We start from the raw sequence: 18,661 nt of genomic DNA on the forward strand, positions 1-18,661 counted from the left end.
CATCTCGCAGCCTTCCCCTCTTCCCCAATATTTTTCCTGTCCTATGTTTACGAGGAACAAGCTCTCCCTTGTAATCTCAATAGGGAGGAGGAGATGTCCATACAGCGGATTCATGCTGGAGCGGCTCTGACACCTGCGCGTTATCAGCGGATAGACAAACGGCTGCAAGTGATCGACAAATGCTTGCATTGGTGCTCTTCACCGAAACTATGATATGAAACACCCGATGGTGATTTGCCCAGCTAAGGCTTCCGTGGGAGAACGCTACTTAAGGACGTTGAATGTGACTATCCTAAGTGGACATTAGATAATCGCTTTATCGGGAACTTCTATGCTTTAAGCGAGACCTGCTAGTGCACTCGTTCTTTCTCGAACTTCCCCCTCTCTCTTTTACTACACCTAATAGTAGACATTTGAACACACAACAAAAGAACACTTGCTCGGAAAGAGACAGCGAAGTAAAAAACGACAAAAAAATGTATGACTGTCTCGCATACTGTGCCAATAGCTCACTTTATTTTACTCAGTTTCAAAGACGGCTTGCCAATGCAAAAACTGTTTTTCATGTGGAAAGCTTGAATTACCTCTATTTACACCTGGATATGATGTCATGACTGAGAAGTGGCTTTTTAAACTGCGGTTTACTAACGATGATGGTACTAATCGGCCCGGATAAAGAATTTTGTGCTCTTTTAAGGCGCTTGTTGATGAACCACCTTGTATATCGTAGGTAGATATACATCGTTTGTTATATTTTGTTGCCAATCGAGGACAAGCAACCCAGAAGCCTTCCATACATTCTGTATGCCAAGTTGACACGTTGAGTATCATTATAGCTGTAAATACCCCCTCTTGAGTACGAAACCACGCATCAGGAAATAAGCAGGAAGGGGGAGGGGGGGCGGCGCTCTGTCAAAACAAATACCTTTCACTTCTTGCCTCAGAGCGCTCAGGCCTCTAGAAGTGCACACCATGGGGCCTTGTGCGCTTTTCTTTGGATACCACCCCTGCTACATAATTATTTACCTATTATTCACTTCCAGACACATCTGTTGCTAGCCGATAGTTTAGCGGAACGTTTTGCTCGTACGGAAATAACTTGCGAATGAGTACATCGAGTTTTCCTGGCCACCTTTATAATTTCTCCTTCCATTTCCTTTCGACCTAACATAACTACATGGCAGCCCTTGCTGCAACCATTTTTGCCTTGTAAGGTGTATAGAAAGACTAACGTTCGTAAATAAGAATATCAATTACATGCTCTCCTTGGTTCATTGAAAGAACTCGTCTTTCTGAACCAAGCTGTTTCTGGTAGAATGGGTCTACAGAACTCACCGCTGTTTTTTTTCTCTACCTTTGCAGGCATTCTGTCGAATTTTTTTTGTAGGGGCACGAAGAATTATTTTACTGGCGCATCCAATCCGCAGATTTATTTATGACACCCTCAATCCTAGCAGCACTGATCGCTTTTGTTTTGCACATGCATATCATCGCAAAAAACGAACACAGAAATGCAGCAATAGCGAAACAAGCCACGTACAAAGGAAGATAACAGTTACATTTTCTTAGAGACCAACTGTCGCGTTTTGCCGGTTAATTAGGGTCATACTTAACTTTTCACTGCACAGTGCACCATGAATAATTAGCCAAGTTAATATAACAATACGTACCCGGTCGCGCTATATCACAGTTGTTATTGTGCACGACCAAATGGAGCCGCAAAGTGAAGAAAGCGGACCTGCAGAAATCTGCTCCCTTTTTGAGGGGCATCCAGTCACCGTTATTCATTGCAGAAGTTTTCCAGCAGTACGCTCGGTAGGAATCCAGCGGTTTTTCACCCGCATAAAGAAGGAAATCTGGTCTCCTCTTGATATTTCAACATTTCTTAGCACAATATCAGACTTTGCGCTAGATAATCCTATAGGCTATAATGGCCTTATTTTGCCCCACGTCTCATTTTACTCCGCCCTACAGTAAATGTTCCAGCCTGACAAAAACAGTTGCTATACGGGAGCAGTTAAAAAAGTCATTAAGCGGATGTGACGCCTAATTTCAGAGCTAGGATTAACGGACGTATGCGAGTGGCACATCTTAATCGAATCTGAACACGCTTTCTTTCCTGTCGTACAGAATAGGAACTGTAAAGTATAAAACAGAATGAAATAATAATCAGGAAGGTAAAGAACCGATTCCAATACGAATAGAAAATTTAAGTCGTTATTCGCTGCTTGTACAAATATTCGCATAAATGAATAGTTATGCGAAACAGCGAAATACTAGAAGGGGATTATTGATAACCTACCTGAAGCTGTAGTCATCGAAAGACCGCAGACACTAACCTCCGTAACAAAGATACACAACATAGGTTCAGCATACCGATTTTATGGCCACAAAGTCTAAAGCATAGGAGAATCACGTTTCGATTCCTACCGACCATGACAGATAAGCGAGCAGCGCCCAAAATCAGAGTTTGAACCATCGCCCGCGATATATGTGGCATGAAAGAAAGCTTTGCAAGGCCCGCAGGTGAACCCTGTCTCGTTACGAGATGTTGAAGGCTATGCGCACGACTATAATCAACTCCTGATAAGTACCTGTAGTCGATTGTGTTGATGCATATTAAGGAAGACACAACAACGCAAAAAATGTGCAAGGGCGTAGACAGGGAACAGGACTAGCGCCAGTCATGTTCCCTTTCTAAGGCTGTGTACACGGTCCGTACTCCGAGTTGGCGTCGTTACCGAAGTATCGCTATCTCACGTGACCTCGAGTAATCCGATTGGTGGAAGCGCAGGAACAAGATGTTGCCACATCTTTCGGTTCCGTAGTGGCAACACCCGGTGCCGGCTTTTCCACCAATCAGATGACTCGAGGTCACGTGAGATAGCGACATTTCAATAACGACGCAAACTCGGAATACAGGCCCAGGTGCGAAGGAAAATATTAGCACAAGTAATTTGCGACCCGGGCGGAAAAATTGCGATACGTGGCGCTATGTTTGCCGTGCTGGTCAATAGCGAGAGCACAAAGCACGTTCTATTTTCCAAAGAAGGAATGGCCGGCAGAAAGGAGCCTATTGCGGCGAGGGACAATTAGAAAGATCGCATCTTAAATTTAATGCTCGTGCATTTCTTATCGGCTTGGGCCGATAATGCGATCGACGGCCATGCACGTGGTTTTTGTTATTTCTGCTGTTGTTCAGAGCAGCAGTATCTAAATCGCAGCTTTTCTCTTAAAATACTTGTCGGGCAAAACACTGTCAAAAGCAGAGAGCCGAATTTCTGAGGAATGAAGCGGGAAGCAGAAATTGGCAAACCGGAACCTGTAATGAGAATCGAACTGCTTTCTGAGGCTTTGCAAGAGTGGACGCGACTCACTGAATTGACAAGAAGCATTAATGCTGCACTGCCCGCGCACATCCGAAATGTCATGGAGGCTGGTGGAGTATTCGCTAGTCACTAATTGAGCGGCCTTTATTTGAAAGGCGTTTCCTGAATGATTTAAAGCACTAGTACGTTGATAATACTGACTATTTGGAATGTAGTAATACATTTGCTTGACTTGTTGGCCACTAAAAACAACTTAGCGAATTAAAACTGTGTTAAATCGTGTTTTGCAGACAAATAAACTAGTACCTGAAAAGCGCAGATTTCTTTAGGATGGCTTGTACTTTTACTTCCTCGAGCGAATTTTCACAGTTCATCGTCGAGCAAACTGTTGGCTTTGCAGAGCACTGCAATAAAAATGTACCGCTGTGCGCTACGTCAGGTAAAAAAATGAAAATAAATAAATAATTAACTCATCTGCGCAGCAAAGTTGGCGCGTAATTCTACCAATAACCAAGCCATCATTTCAAATGCAAGTTTTGTCCGTGCTGCTTTCTACCGGCCACCATCAGTTTGGTAAACAGAATGTGCCACGCCCTCTCGCTATCAGCGAGCACACAACAGCTCCACGTATCGAAATTTTTCCGCTCCGGCCCCAAATCACTTGCGTTCATCTTTTTCCGTCGCAGCTGTACCTTTTCTGTGCTCGTGTGTCTTCCTGGGTGAGTCCTGGTTACTACAGAAACCGATAACGACGGCAAGCTGAATTACGTCATTGTCGGCTCTATGCAGGCGATCGCTCTGCCCACATGGGAAGCGCCTGCATGAGTTACTGATGGCGCGTTATATCATTCTTTATTACGCTTCTATTTTGTCTGCGCCTCTAACCAGTACACGTAGCGATTACGCATTATATCACTCATTATGAGACTTGTGTCTCTGCGTCTCTAACCAGTACGCGCAGCGATGCAAGCACTTCACCAGTTTTACGTGCAAGTATCAGCGTCTAATTTTTGGTTTCATTTCGTTAACTTCATGCGGCTGGCAGTTTGACTCAGCAGATAACGCAAATTCTACTCATAGCCTTCAATTTATTAAAGCAAATATATATAAAAAAATATTAGATTTGGCTTTTACGCTTAATTTGACTGTATTTTAATCCCTAAACAGCCTGTATTGCAGCTGACTGAACTGTCATTTACCAGCCTAACTTCTAAATCTTCGTTTAATTAATAGAGACACCATATCCAAGGCCAGAATAGCAAGCGATCAATACCATGTCTATAGAGAAGCTGCAAATGGTAATAATAGAATGGCCTTTGTGACGGTTCACCCAAATCACCAGGAAGAATAATTTTCCCGTGTAAACCATCAAGAGATCAAGAGGGACATCTATGTCCTAACCAAAATTTTTCAATGCTCTTGAGAGCTTTCTCTCGTCGTTTGTCTCTTTCTATATTTCCTTTTTTCATTAGTCTATAGGAACTACAGTTTGGCAATCATCATCAATCCAGACAACATGCCTATCTGTGTATGCCAAAGATAAGCTCTGTGCCGTTCTTTGTGACAAACCCAATGGTACCTAGTCAGGTCGGACCCTTGTAGAAATTTCCGCCTACGCATGCTTACCATCTGGGATCGCATGGTGAGGTGCACCTGGGAGTAGGGGCAGTGCTTCTAGGGGGAAACTACGCCAGAAATATCTATTCATATCGTCACGCGGGAAAAATTATGCCAGGAAAACATCACCATTGTTATTATCATCATCGTCCTGAGCACGCCATAGCTGGACAAGGACCCCTTCCTACTCCTTAAAACTATCCCAGCTTTGTTGACAACTGCAAACACCTGTACTTATAAGCATACGCCCAATCACAACACCAAAGACGCAATATATACTTTAGAGTTAGTTATGCTTTATAGGCCGGAAGAGGAACAAAAACAGACACCACTGGTCTATAGACGAGGCTCCACGCATGATAACGCGCCAATGATCCTGCAAAATAATGAAACGCCTCAGGTCGTCTTTGGCACTTCATACGGCCCGTAATTTTCCACGCCATTGTGCGTGGGAGAATGATCTCTTGGATGGAGAATTACACTCCTGCCACTCGGACATATTTAAACTTTGTTCGTAAATGCTACATGTATTCGCGGTAAAATTAAGTATCACCTGCTGAGTTCAACGTAGAAGTGTCCGTTAAAAAGCTTGCTTAACTCTGGGTAATATGCTTTCCCTTATTTTCTCCTTACTTCTCGGTTTCTTTTTCATGCGCCTTGTTTAAACTGAATTCCCAATTTAAAGCAATCTGAACGCAAACCTGCAGCAGGCCTATTGACTTTCGGGTTGCTGTTTCAAAAGCATGCAAACACTGTTTTGTTCCGCTGTCAGGTAGAAACTCTGCATTTGTGAGCGATCACCTGTGCAAGTATAGGGTTGGTCGTAAAACGAAAATTTGGTAATGGTACCCAAGAGCTAACGCGCCACATTGAAAAATTTGAGTATATTGCTTACATGCGAACATCTGAGTGCCTGAACTACGTTTCAGTCAGTCTATCCCAGCTGGTAATAGTTGACATTGGTATTATAGATTACAGTAATCTATTTAACTTACCTCCTACGCCAGCGAAGCGCGCAGGTGCGAGTCTACGCGATGAATGTTCTATATGATAATTCACCTTCCAGTGGCAAGTGTACTTTAGAAGCATTGTATTTCCGTGCACTATCTCTTTGCCGTTGTGAGAGTAACGAATACGATACGACTTCGCCTAAGCACGACTGTCCCAATGGAAGAAAGAGTCCATGGCATTACAACATCTGCATGCTGCTGGAGTCCTCAGTGATTGTTTGCCTCAGCGAAGTTCACACCATTTGCAACGTGGCACCACTTTGAACTGGCCTCATATACAAAACACCTGCGGCCAGATGTCGAAGACCTAGTAAACATGAACGCACGTCATCTGGTAAATGTCTACGTAGTCGCTATGGTACGGTCTAAGGCTTACCATAGAAATATTTATCTGGAATCGCACATTGACTACTTTTTCCTTTGAACATCCGATGATCTCGGTGGACTTTCTTTAAAGTGTTTACTGCCTCAGATCGTAAAGCCAGATGATTACGCGAATGAGAAAAAGATTACAGCTCTTGGCTTGGTCGGTCGTTGCGCGGTAACCGAGCTAAAGGAGACAAACAGATCGTGCGAGTGACATTGGTCGCTCACTGGCGGTAATAAAGACACTCATAAAACCAATTAGAAACGCACTCTGTTACAGCGTTGACTACCATCTATGGTGAAATAAACTGCAGTTCTCTGGCCTGTACTGCGTATGGACTTATTTATGTCAGTGCCTCGCACAGAGATTCCTTAATGCGAATAACTCCGCGAACCCTTTACAAAGCGCCTGATCCACGAGTTAGTGCTTTATTGTTATTACTGTTCTATATTTTATACAACGCTGTGTGAGCCAACCGTTTTACTCCGCATCTTAATACATAGTCACTGGGAATCGTGCGTCCGGGATGCTAGCTTATGCATGCACGGCTCTGATGCAGATTTATGGAAGGGGCCGTATCTCTCCCTTGTATCACGGAGTTCCTCGTCCAGGACCAATAAAAAATAAAAAGGAAAAACAAGATTTACGACCGCTAGCAACGCTTCGGTCGGATTTTATCGACTGCGTTTTCGCTCCACGAGACAGAGAGTGCACGGTACCACGCTCGCGCCCTGGGTATGAGAACCAGGGTCGCCTTAGTCACGTCCTCGCGCAGCTCCGCAATCGCTCGCTACCAGGTGGTAGTTAAAGTCGCGTCAGGAGGAAGCGGCTCTCTCACCTTGGAAGGCTGCCTCGAAGCCCACTGTCTCTGCAGAACAGCGTACGCAGGGAAACACCGTCGCTGCAGCGATCCACAGGCCAAACACCAGAAGCGCGGCCATCTTGAATCGATAGGGTGCCGGCATGGTTTTTCTGCGCCCGCCGAAAAGCCGCGCGCTCACTCACAACCAGAGAAAACGCGCGACGAAACAAACCGCGCCACTGAGAACGGTGTAATTCCTCCCTTGGCGAAGCGACGGCACGGGGGCGTCACTGGTCCGCCAATCCGACAGTCCTCCGGGCGCTGCGATGCTCCCACGGTTTCATTTGACGGTGGTCGTTTCTGGGGTCTTCCATCGGACGAGCACACGTATGCGAGCTGTGCGTTGACTCCTGCAGCAGTTGCCGGTCTGCCGGTCGCAGCTACGAATGGCCCGTCGTGGCGCGACGGTATCACTCCGTTCTATCGAGTGGGTGGACCTATGGTCTGCTCGGAGCTTACGACAGGGCCCGCGGTAAGAGCGCTGGTAGATTCCGCAACACAGACGGCGCCCTCTGGTGCGAGCCGTGGAAAGGGGAAAAGCGACGTCGCCAGGAGGCGCGCGACGTGGGTGGTATTGATCGACTGCTGGAAAAACCTTCCCCAAGGCGAGAGTAGGGTGAACGGATGCGTTTTATTCGGCAGGGTGACACAGGCCTATTCAATGCCACAGTTTTTGGATTTAAACACTCGGCCACTTGGGCGGCATTAACCAGCTGCAGACGTAAAGTGTGTTTGACCACGGTTATCTAGTGAATTATGTGAACGGCACCAAAATGAACATAACATGGAAAGATAGAATTCCAGCATTGTTTATTTATTTATTTGGCCCCCACGGTACCGACTACTTAACAGAAGGGTTCATGAGCATTTCATGGTAGTAAAAAAGAAGACAAACATAATTTATACATGGGCAGAAAATAATAGTGATAAAATTATTAGGGTAAGCAATATTATTAGCAAAAAAGATTTCATAAACAATAACGTGAAGTAGTACTCAAAAACAGTCTAATCCATCGGGAAATGAACACAAACACGTGTATTTGTTGTAAGGCCCTTTTTGAACTGAACGGGCTTACTGATCGTAGTTAATAATGCGGGTGAAAATTTCATTATTTGCAGGCTCATAAAATACACTATTTCATACATGTCATTGTATTTCAGCGGGGCGGTGATACGTTTTGTTGGTGATTATTGCGTTCAGAAAAGAACTGTGCAAGCGGAATTGACTAGGAGAGAAGCTAAGTATTATGGTCGAAAGTATTATGAAACACAAATATGGGCGTGCTTTTGGTGGGTAACTAGTCGCGCTAGGGTTAAGAAGAATTTACCTTGCAAAGTAAGCAACATAAAACACGCTGCATGGTTTGCACAAATTTTAACATGTGTGCCAGTATGACTTGTCCAGAATCTCAGGAAGATGAAGCATATTCCATTTGTGGTCGCACATGGGTTGTGTAGTAATAATTTTAGCTGTGGTGGTGGGGAAAGTAACACCCTTATTTTGTTTCATACGGTTCTATATATTAATTGTGATAGTTCTAGGACTGTGTGCTATTTACGTGGACGCCGAGATACCGCTAAGGTGCTACATCTTCAAGGGGATGCGGATGAACGGGAAATCCTCTATGACATATTTTTTAATGTTTATTATCATTTTGTAAGCATGACACCATTGAAACATGGAATTTAGATCGATCTGAAAAGGGTGACTATCAGAATTTGAGTTATTTTGCGGTAAATCACACAGTCATCAGCAAATAAAGAAATTATTGAGGTAGCATTAGTAGGCAAGTACTTTATGCGGCCCGTGCCCTACGTATAGGGGCGCCTCTGAAAGCCGCCTAGCGGTTGTTATCAAAAGTCTTTCCAGGAAACGAGTTGAGGCTGCTCATACGTCGCTAGGATTGGCGATGCTCGCGGGGGCAATTTGTTTTTCAGCTACTATCAATTTTTTCTATGGCGGCCTGAAGCATAAGGTTAAGGTTAGCCATTGTGTAAAGGCGGAAATGATGCTGCTGCACCTATGCGTGTACGCGCCAGGTGCCTCCTACAAACAGGCGCTGAATGACCAGCTTCATTTCTGAACTCTGAGTTTCTGTGGATTTGCTGCATCGACTTGTCAAATAATTTAACCGAATAATCAGTCTTTTTTCATTAATCCTGCCTTTGCTTTGCAAACTCTAATACTTGCTCCTGGTGACGCGCCTCAATTTCATATATGAGATATTTTGTGCGACCCGCCGTTACACCGTGCCAGCACCGCTCTCTTATATGCATATCGTTTAATCGGCCGAATTCACAAGACTTTAATGCAATTTCGCAAACGGTCGTCTGTCGAAGAAAATTCGTCGTCGTTCCCTGTGAGCGAAAAATCTCAATGGAAAATTCACAAACAGTTTGAAATGTTGAGATTAGTGCTCAATTTCTCAAGGAAGTTCGAAGGAAATTGAGCGGCATTGAAAACTGACTTAACTTTGAGGGAGGGTATCAGCCGACCTCAGGAATTTCGTGATGCGAGATTGACACACGCTCATAGGTCGCGCAGGCTCACTGGCTCAAGCTGAATAAAGGTAGACTCACTGAATTCGCAATGTGAACGGGGCTCAGCAACGCATCGCATTCAGATATTAATAGGCGATGCTTAAATACGCGCCCCGATGTTTAAAGCATCCCTCACGGGAGCCAGGTCCGCATGGGTGCCATGCATAATTCTATGAAAAGAATAGTTTGAAGCCACGAGCTTCACTACGAGGGTCAGAGTCGAGCTTCGCATATCATCATCATTATAATCATCATCATCAGCCTGACTATACCCACTGCAGGGCGAAGGCCTCTCCCATATTTCTCCACTTAACCCGGTTCTGTGCTAGTTGTATCCACTTGACCCCTGCGAACTTCTTAATCTCATCCGCCAACCTAACTTTCTGCCGCCCCCTGCTACGCTTTCCTTCCCTTGAAATACAATTTGTTACCCTCAGCGACCATCGGTTATCCTCTCTTCGCACTACATGTCCTGCCCATGTCCATTTCTTCTTCTTAATTTCCACTAGAATGTCGGTAACTTGAGTTATTTCTCTGACCCACTGTGCACGCTTTCTATCTCTTAATGTTACCCCTACCATTTTTCGTTCCATAGCCCTCTGAGTTTTCCTCAACTTAAGTAGAACTCTCTTGGTTAGCCTCCACGTTTCAGCCCCATAGGTGAGTACAGGCAAGATGCAACTGTTGTATACTTTCCTCTCGAGCGATATGCTTCGCTTATGCCGTATGTCATATGCCGTATGCGGTATGCCGCGACCGAGTGATGTCACAGGCAAGGCCAGCTGGCAGCCCCCTCGGCAAGCACCCATGCATTTTGGAGGTCATCGGGTGTTTACCTAACACTGACCAGTCATTAATTAGTACTCAAAAAGTGGGAGTTATAGTTAACTCTCACTAACCAATAGTAAAAGCTTCGCCGGCGTTGTAGATGCCCATAGGAATCCATGCATTTGGAGGTCATGGTAACTATCACTATACCATCACCTAGGTAAGGGGTGTTTAACTAACGCTAATCAGACAATAACTAGTACTCAGAAAATGCAAGTCATGGTTAACTATCACTAAACAATAGTAATGGTGAGACGTTTGGAGACGTCCATAGCGTCACATAGTGACGCCATCGGCCGTGACATCATGACCAAATTTTACGTCATCATGACGTCACATCCGGTCATGTATCATAACTGGGCGTGATAATGACGTCACATCCGGTTATGACGTCATGACTTATGGTGACGTCGCTAGGAGATTCACGCATATTCGAAGGTGACCCCGCAGGCGTTCCATCCCCGTGTTCGCGCGGCGCCTTTCATTTGGCGCTTCCTCAAACGCCGCACCACATAGCATGTGACGTCACCTATCTGCCGTCAGCTATAAGGACCAAGCGGGAACGAGTGCGCTTCAACGCCGCCGGGCGGCGCTTCTTGCCTTCCGCGAGTGACAGATGCTGCGCCTTTCGTTTCTGTAAACGAACTACAGAACCGCCGGTGAACTTAGACACTGTCGACATCGAAGCCAAAGAGAGTTTAGCTGCTGGCGAATGGCGCGAAAGACTGTAGTCATTGCTTTTCGCTGTGTATATCCAGGCATGCAGGGCTAAGCCATCTCTCATTTTCTTTTTTATTTTTTTACTCATCTGTGTCGTGACACTTTTTGCCACTTATGCTTCTGTTTTCAGGTAGTAGTTTTGTTTTAGGCGTCTTCCAGAATTTCTCTTATCGAGTTTTTTCGCTGTGAATATAACCTGGTGAAACGATGGATGTCTCGTGCATCAGTCTAGGTTTTGCAGCATTTCTTTTATGTTTTGTCTAGGCAATACATTTCTTTCTCTTCTTCTCTTCCTTCCCTTTCATTTTTTTTCTGTTTCACTCTTCTGCTCCTTATTACAGTTTTTTTAGCTTGGTGAATTTTTATGAACCTAACATTACAATGCCGTAGGAGACTGCCAACCTCCATTTTCCACCCCATTTTATTTTTATTTCATTTTCATTTGTTGACTGTCCTGCTAAATATTTTACTCCACTCTCTCTTTCTTCCTATAATTTTGTGTTCTGTATTTCTGTTTCTCTCACCGCACTGTCATTCTGTGTATCCGTTGAGGTTGAGAAGTTGAGGTTGTTGCTAACTACAGATGGAATGCAGGTTCTGTCGGTAATTTGTATATTCGTTGTTTTTCTGATGTTTCTTGCTTTTCCGGCTCCACTTTCTATTTTTGTCTTGTTTCAGGTGTTGATGCTACCTTCTGGACGTTTGTTTTTCGTTTTGAGGCCAGCGTACACCATCTTGCAACTCGGACCTTGTTTTCTTTTTCTTTTATATTGTTATTATTATTTTGAGTTCACTGTGTAAAAACTTTTTTTTTATTTATCGTGAGCTTTTGCTCCCTTGAATTTCTTTTTAATTGACTTCAGGCACTGTAAAGTTTTGCTAGTACTTGCACCCTCTCTTTTCTTTAGTTGTTCGAGATGACAAATAAAATGGGTAAAATGGGCTTAGCCGTAACGATGGATCGAATCGCGGTGATTACCCGTTTTATAGCCTATAAAGACGAAAATAGGTAAAACGCTACAAAACGAGTGCTTACTATCTTAGCTTCGGAAAGCTCATGCGCTTAGGTAAAATGACAACGTATTTAGAGATGCTGCTCCTAACCAGCACCGTTTATAGACCACTAAGCAAGAATACCATGCGCGTGTAGCACCGTGTTTAATTCAATAAATTTTGTACCTGACGCTCATTATACCCGTCTTCACTTTCCACTCTTGACCTAATAATGGCTTCAAAAATTAAGGGTCATAAAAGTATGCACCACAACACTCAGCAAATGAACAATTAAAGGCTTAGTCATTAACCAACAGATATTTTTCCTGCAACTAAACGTGAATACTACCGATCTTCAGAATATTCATGATGATGCGCCGATAATATATGAAATTCATATCGAAATATGAGACAAGAATGACAAGCGATCTGTTAACGCGAAGTGATCTTGAACGGTACGGTCGAGGTCGCGTTGCTCGGTGAATTGGGACGAGTGATTTTTGTAGCGCACTTTAACGCGATAGCGTTAAGGGCCCCGTGTCGCGGAAAAGTGGGTGTCGTCGTCGGCGGCCGCCGTCCCGCGTCGTCCAGCGTTGGCCGTGAGCGTAAAATACCAGAAACATTAATAAATATAAACGAGTAGGAAAAATCGCCCACCTGCGGAATCGAACGTGAGCCTCCTGGGTGGGAGACGAGCACGCTAACCACTCCGCCACGCCAGTATTTTTTCTTTAATGCCTGACTTTTGCAAGACAACACAAACACACACAAGACATTTACATAGTAAGCCTACCAGGGGCTGGCTTCGTCGTTCTAAAATTCCTTTAGATCCATCGAAGGTTCTACCTTTGGCGACCACTCAGGATTATCATCGTCAAACTTCACAATCTCGATAAACCAATGGAGAGCCTCACGGAAAGACATTCGTGCAGGGCGCGCATCAGGATCAGAGGGATATCCTGCCATGCGTGAACGCCATGTACTGTGGAGGCCCATTAGCATGATTTATTCACATGCAACACTCTCCTCATTTTGCGTGGGTAAGTATCGTATTTCGTAAGGATTCATAGGTAAATCTTCCTTTATGGTTCTTTGAAGTACGTCCCAAAAATAAACCCCTTCCAGCTAGATGGTTTGAAATGGACAAAGGCGCGTATATTGATTGCGGTGTTGTCTCAGAAATGTCCCTTAGAGAAGTGCATTGTGGCGTATAATTATAATTATAATTATGAGTATGAAAATTACAAAATTACAGAACACGCAGTTAAGCGAGTGGCAAATTACTTTTCCGCTGTTCTTCCTTTTCGCTTGGCGCACGTAGCGCTATCATGCGCGTGGCGCACGGAATAATATAGACAGGGCATGTCCTCCGAGATCTTCATCGCGCCGGCTCGGATCGGCAACGATGTTGCCGACGAACGACGACTGCGCCTTGAGGCCCACGCGTTTCGGCAAGGTTTCTAGCAGTGCTTCTACGTCCCGGAGGGATTAATAAATAAAATTGAGTATAGCAAAAAGCGCGACAAGCAAATCAGTATAAGGTGCGAACGGGGCGCGATAACGATTCTTAAAGGCGAAGCTTAGGCGTCCTCCAATTTTTTTTAGAGCTTTCGAACATTTACCTTAGGAAAAAATATCGCTACAGATGCCCTTTAGTTTGCTTCCAAGTGAATTGGCAGCGGATGCTGTTTATACAACGATGTAAGTACCGCGTCAAAATGAATTCTTGACGCGAGGACTGCATAGAAACACACGGCTAGCAGACGACGCGGCCAACTTCGCCCCCGGATTTATTTTCAACCCCGCCACCAATGGCGTGGCCGTCGCTTTGCGCGGGGCGTATATATATGAGGAACAGTAGGGGGCCAAGTACTGATTTTTGAGGAACCCCAAAACCAGATGGTGCATTAAAGGAATTTCGACCACCTGGAGAGTCCTCCACTACGGCTCCCCTTTCTCTCTTTCCTCTTTCACTCTTACCTTCCTCCCTTCCCTTACGGCGCGGTTCAGGTGTCCGCAGAAACAGGTGTGACAAATACTGCGTCTTTCTCTGTATGTCGACCAATTAATATAGTTAATATATTATTAAATCATTTAGTGCCACTGGTGCTGACCCTATGAACACGAGACGAATGAAATACGCGAATCGAGAGTCAATATTGAAGACACTTATTTTATATAACTGAAGCGAGTTATGAACTTTATAAAACGCTTGAGGAAAGCCTAGAAATAAGCAATAAGTTGAAGAAGAGGAGTTCAAGTAGATGTGCAAGTCATTAGTGAAGGAAAGTAGTCGAGTGTCAAAAGAGAAAAAAACTTCCATAAGCCATGCTATATTAGAGAAGAAACTGTTGTCCTCAAGAAAATTAAAAAGATGAGGAAACATTACATCTTTCATTATTCTGCATGGTAGCGATGTAAGAGATATGCGTCTATAGATGTACTAGTATATCTCCGGCTTTATGCACTCGTATCACCACATATGTCTCTCGGTCTTACGTGTTGTACATACTGATGATACGACAGTGAGAATGCGCATTTAAGTATTGTAGAACTGTACTTTTTCTTATTCAATATATAGTTGCCATCTATAGAATCGATTATGTCAGAAGATTTTAGTTTCAAATTTTTGGCGTTGCAGTCTGCCATGTTAAACCCCTCAATGTTTCCGTTTCGATTACTGTGTGAACATATACCAATTTTCCTTGCATATTTGCGCAATATCAATTGAGAAGAATCCACATCCAGAGAAGTGACATGGTGGCATCATTCAGCTTCCTTAACGGTACATTCCAACAGCATCCATTCGAGCAGCATCGCCGAACAGAAAAGAGATGAACATTCATAAGAACGGGCAGTAGCTGAATAAGGATACACCGTACTAGATATTTCTGTTCCAAAGTGCATTAGCGGGGCGAATTTGAATGCGAAAGAGATCTCCCTGCTGCAACCCTTCTCGCATTGCTCTTTCTGCACGATAAGGTGTATTTTTATAATATTTTGTGTATTTTAATATAAAACATGAATACTTTAAACTTAATAAAATGAAGTTCCAATCTCCTTCTTAGGAACATTTCCATGCCAGAGTAGCTATATTTCGTTTCCTTTTTAGGGCCTTCTGGAGCTCCGAATCATTACAGCAGGGCAGTGAGTACAACTTAAACCTTGAGAGCAATAAGAAAAAATTACGCAAAAAAAAAAATGGAGGGAGTGCTGAGAACGAGCGTATCGAAGCTAGTCGAAGAGAAATAAGAATTATGCACGACAGTTCCTCAGTCTACAGTTGTTGGTTTGAAAGAACAATTGAAAAAAACTTAGACTTCCGTGAGGTTACTAATTGATTAACATAACACTTCAACGGGCATATTATTGCAATGAGAAATACTACTGAAGAAATCGAGTACTTCATACTGTTAGGTATGGAGGCCACTTTAAGGATTTTAGGAGACAGTGGCCTTCTCTGGGTGGTACGGGAAAAATAGCTGCACGTCTGTGCCTGCTGAATATAACCAGGACGGCCTCAGACATCAACAAACAAAATCTAAACCAGACATTCGTAAACGGAAGTCTACAAGACATGATAATAGCAATATTTATCACGTGGTAGAGAAATACGAATACTGTAACGAACACCTGTACATAGCTTTTTGCGATTATGAGGAAGCAGTTCACTCAGTCGAATTCTCACCAGTCACGTAGGCATTGTGAAGCCACGGAGCAAAAGGTCTCGTCTAAAAATACTGGAACGTGTCTATTTCGACGATAAAGCCACCATAGTTTATAAAAAGGTAATAAGATTCTCCTAAAGCTGGATGCGGCGCCGTCAGACAATTACCCTTCTGTTGCTATTCATGCCGAGTATAGGGGGGATATTCAGAGTTTAGGTTTAGGACGAATTCATACTAAAATACATATGAGTGCGCTATTTGTTGGTAACTTTGTTTCGCTAAATATATCAGCGGACGGATAGCAGTGAATGGTCAACTACAAAGGTAGGCAAAACGGAACGATTGGTCTAAAATTAATTTGTAGGATACGCAAGTAATGTTGGAGAGTCTCGGAAGGGAACGAACAGTAGTTCCTGGTAGGTAGTAAGGCGCTTGTAGTGGTACGGAAGCGCGCCTTCTTAGGGCGAGGAGAGACTGCGGACTCGGAGAATAAGAGTGAAATAACTAGAATACCTAGAACTAGAAATCAGGGGGTAGACGAGCCGTACGTGAAAGTGCTGGAAGATATATATACATAGTGGCTGCACAGCAAACATAGTTCTGGATAAAGAAAGTAACAAAATTCCCATAAAGAAAGGTGTTAGGCAAGGAGACACGATCTCTCCAGTACTAATAACAGCTTGCTTAGAGGAAGTATTCAGAGACTTGGAATGGGAGCAGTTAGGGATAAGGGTAGATGGAGAATAACTCAGTACTCTGCGAGTTGATGATGACATTGTCTTGCTAAGTAACACGGGTAATGAACTGCAAATAATGATTGATGACTTAGACGGGGAAAGTTGAAAGGTAGGCTAAAAATCAATATGCAGACGACTAAGGTAATGTTCAACAGCCTCGGGAAGGAACAGCAATTTACGTTAGATAGCGAAGCACTGAAAGTAGTAGGCGAATATGTCTACTTAGGACAGGTACTAACCGCAGATCCGGACCATGGAAAGGAAATAACAAGAAGAATAAGATTGGGATGGAACGCATTTGGCAAGCACTCGCAGATTATGACTGACAGCTTACCAGTATCAAGAGGAAAGTATACAACAGTTGCATCTTTCCTGTACTTACCTATGGGGCTGAAATGTGGAGGCTAACCAAGATGGTTCTACTTAAGTTGAGGATAACTCAGAGGGCTATAGAACGAAAAATGGTAGGGGTAACATTAAGAGATAAGAAGCGTGCAGATTAGGTCTGAGAAATAACTCAAGTTACTGACATTCTACTGGAAATTAAGAAAAAGAAATGGGAATGGGCAGGACATGTAGTGCGAAGGGAGGATAACCGATGGTCGATTAGGGTAACAAACTTTATTCCAAGGGAAGGAAAGCGTAGCAGGGGGCGGCAGGAGGAGGAGGATAAACATTTATTTGACGAGGAAGAAGTCAGGCAGCAGGGGCTACCGCCCTAGTTGGCCAGGATTCCTTGGGCTCTGGCGAGCTGGGTTGCACGCTCAATGGCCCGGAGTTGGATTTGCGGGTCAGAGCTGAGCATAGCGGCCTCCCACTGCTCGAATGTGGAGAGCTGCAGATCCCGCGGAGGGCTATCTCGTGGACACGCCCACATTATGTGGTCTAGGTTGGCCCTCTGTTGGCATAATTTACAAGGCGGCGGCAAAAAGTTAGTAGGGGGGATGAGGCTAAGTTCGCAAGGGTCACGTGGATGCAGCTTGCAGAGAACGGGGTAATTGGAGAAATATGGGAGAGGCCTTCGCCCTGCAATGCGTATAGTCAGGCTGCTGCTGATGATGATGAATTAGAATACGTTTTGTCTAGTTTGGTTCGGGGGGCTTAACTCTCAAAGTGACTCATGCTATGAGAGATGGTGTATTAGAAGACTCGGGAAATTTCGGCCACCTGGGGTTCTTTGAAGGCACTGATAATGCACACACACAGTATAGAACATGGGGTTGAACGCATTTAGTAGGTACGTGCATTATATCGAATGCCATCGTGTGTCAACGCACCTCAAAAGAAAACTATATCATCATCATCCGCCTGACTATACCCACTGCAGGGCGAAGGCCTCTCCCATATTTTCTTCCACCTAACACGGTTCTGTGCTAGCTGCATCCACTTGACCCCTGCGAACTTCTTAATCTCATCCGTCCACCTAACTTTCTGCCGCCCCCTGCTACGCTTTCCTTCCCTTGGAATCCAGTTTGTTACCCTAAGCGACCATCGGTTATCCTCTCTTCGCACTACATGTCCTGCCCATGCCCATTTCTTCTTCTTAATTTCCATTAGGATGTCGGTAACGTGAGTTATTTCTCTGACCTACTCTGCACGCTTCCTATCTCTTAATGTTACCCCTACCATTTTTCGTTCGATAGCCCTCTGGGTTGTCCTCAACTTGAGTAGAACTCTCTTGGTTAGCCTCCACGTTTCAGCGCCGTAGATGAGCACAGGTAAGATGCAACTATTATATACTTTCCTCTTTAGCGACATCGGTAAGCTGCTAGTCATAATCTGCGAGTGCTTGTCAAATGCGCTCCATCCCAATCTTCTTCTTGTTATTTCCTTTTCATGGTCCGGATCTGCGGTTACTACCTGTCCTAAGTAGACTATATATATTTATATATGTCCTAAGTAGACTATATATATATATATATATATAAAACTATATAACCGCTCTTTGTTGCCATCCCGGCCGCTTTTTGACGGTCGCGAAAAGCAAGG

At 44.2% G+C, this 18,661-nt stretch overlaps 1 protein-coding gene across 1 annotated transcript in view; it reads right to left on the reverse strand.

Moving 5' to 3' along the window:
* SP2353 (EGF like, fibronectin type III and laminin G domains protein pikachurin) overlaps positions 1-7,288 on the reverse strand; it is a 127,702-nt gene extending 120,414 nt beyond the window's left edge. The window contains exon 1 of the mRNA XM_084575702.1: positions 7,162-7,288. Coding sequence (XP_084431828.1) covers positions 7,162-7,288 — 127 coding nt within the window. The remainder of the gene's footprint in view (positions 1-7,161) is intronic.
* Between the last annotated feature and the right edge of the window lie 11,373 nt (positions 7,289-18,661).

Source organism: Amblyomma maculatum, chromosome 8, assembly GCF_055883805.1.
Source record: "Amblyomma maculatum isolate TAMU_Amacu chromosome 8, ASM5588380v1, whole genome shotgun sequence".
Lineage (NCBI taxonomy): Eukaryota > Metazoa > Arthropoda > Arachnida > Ixodida > Ixodidae > Amblyomma > Amblyomma maculatum.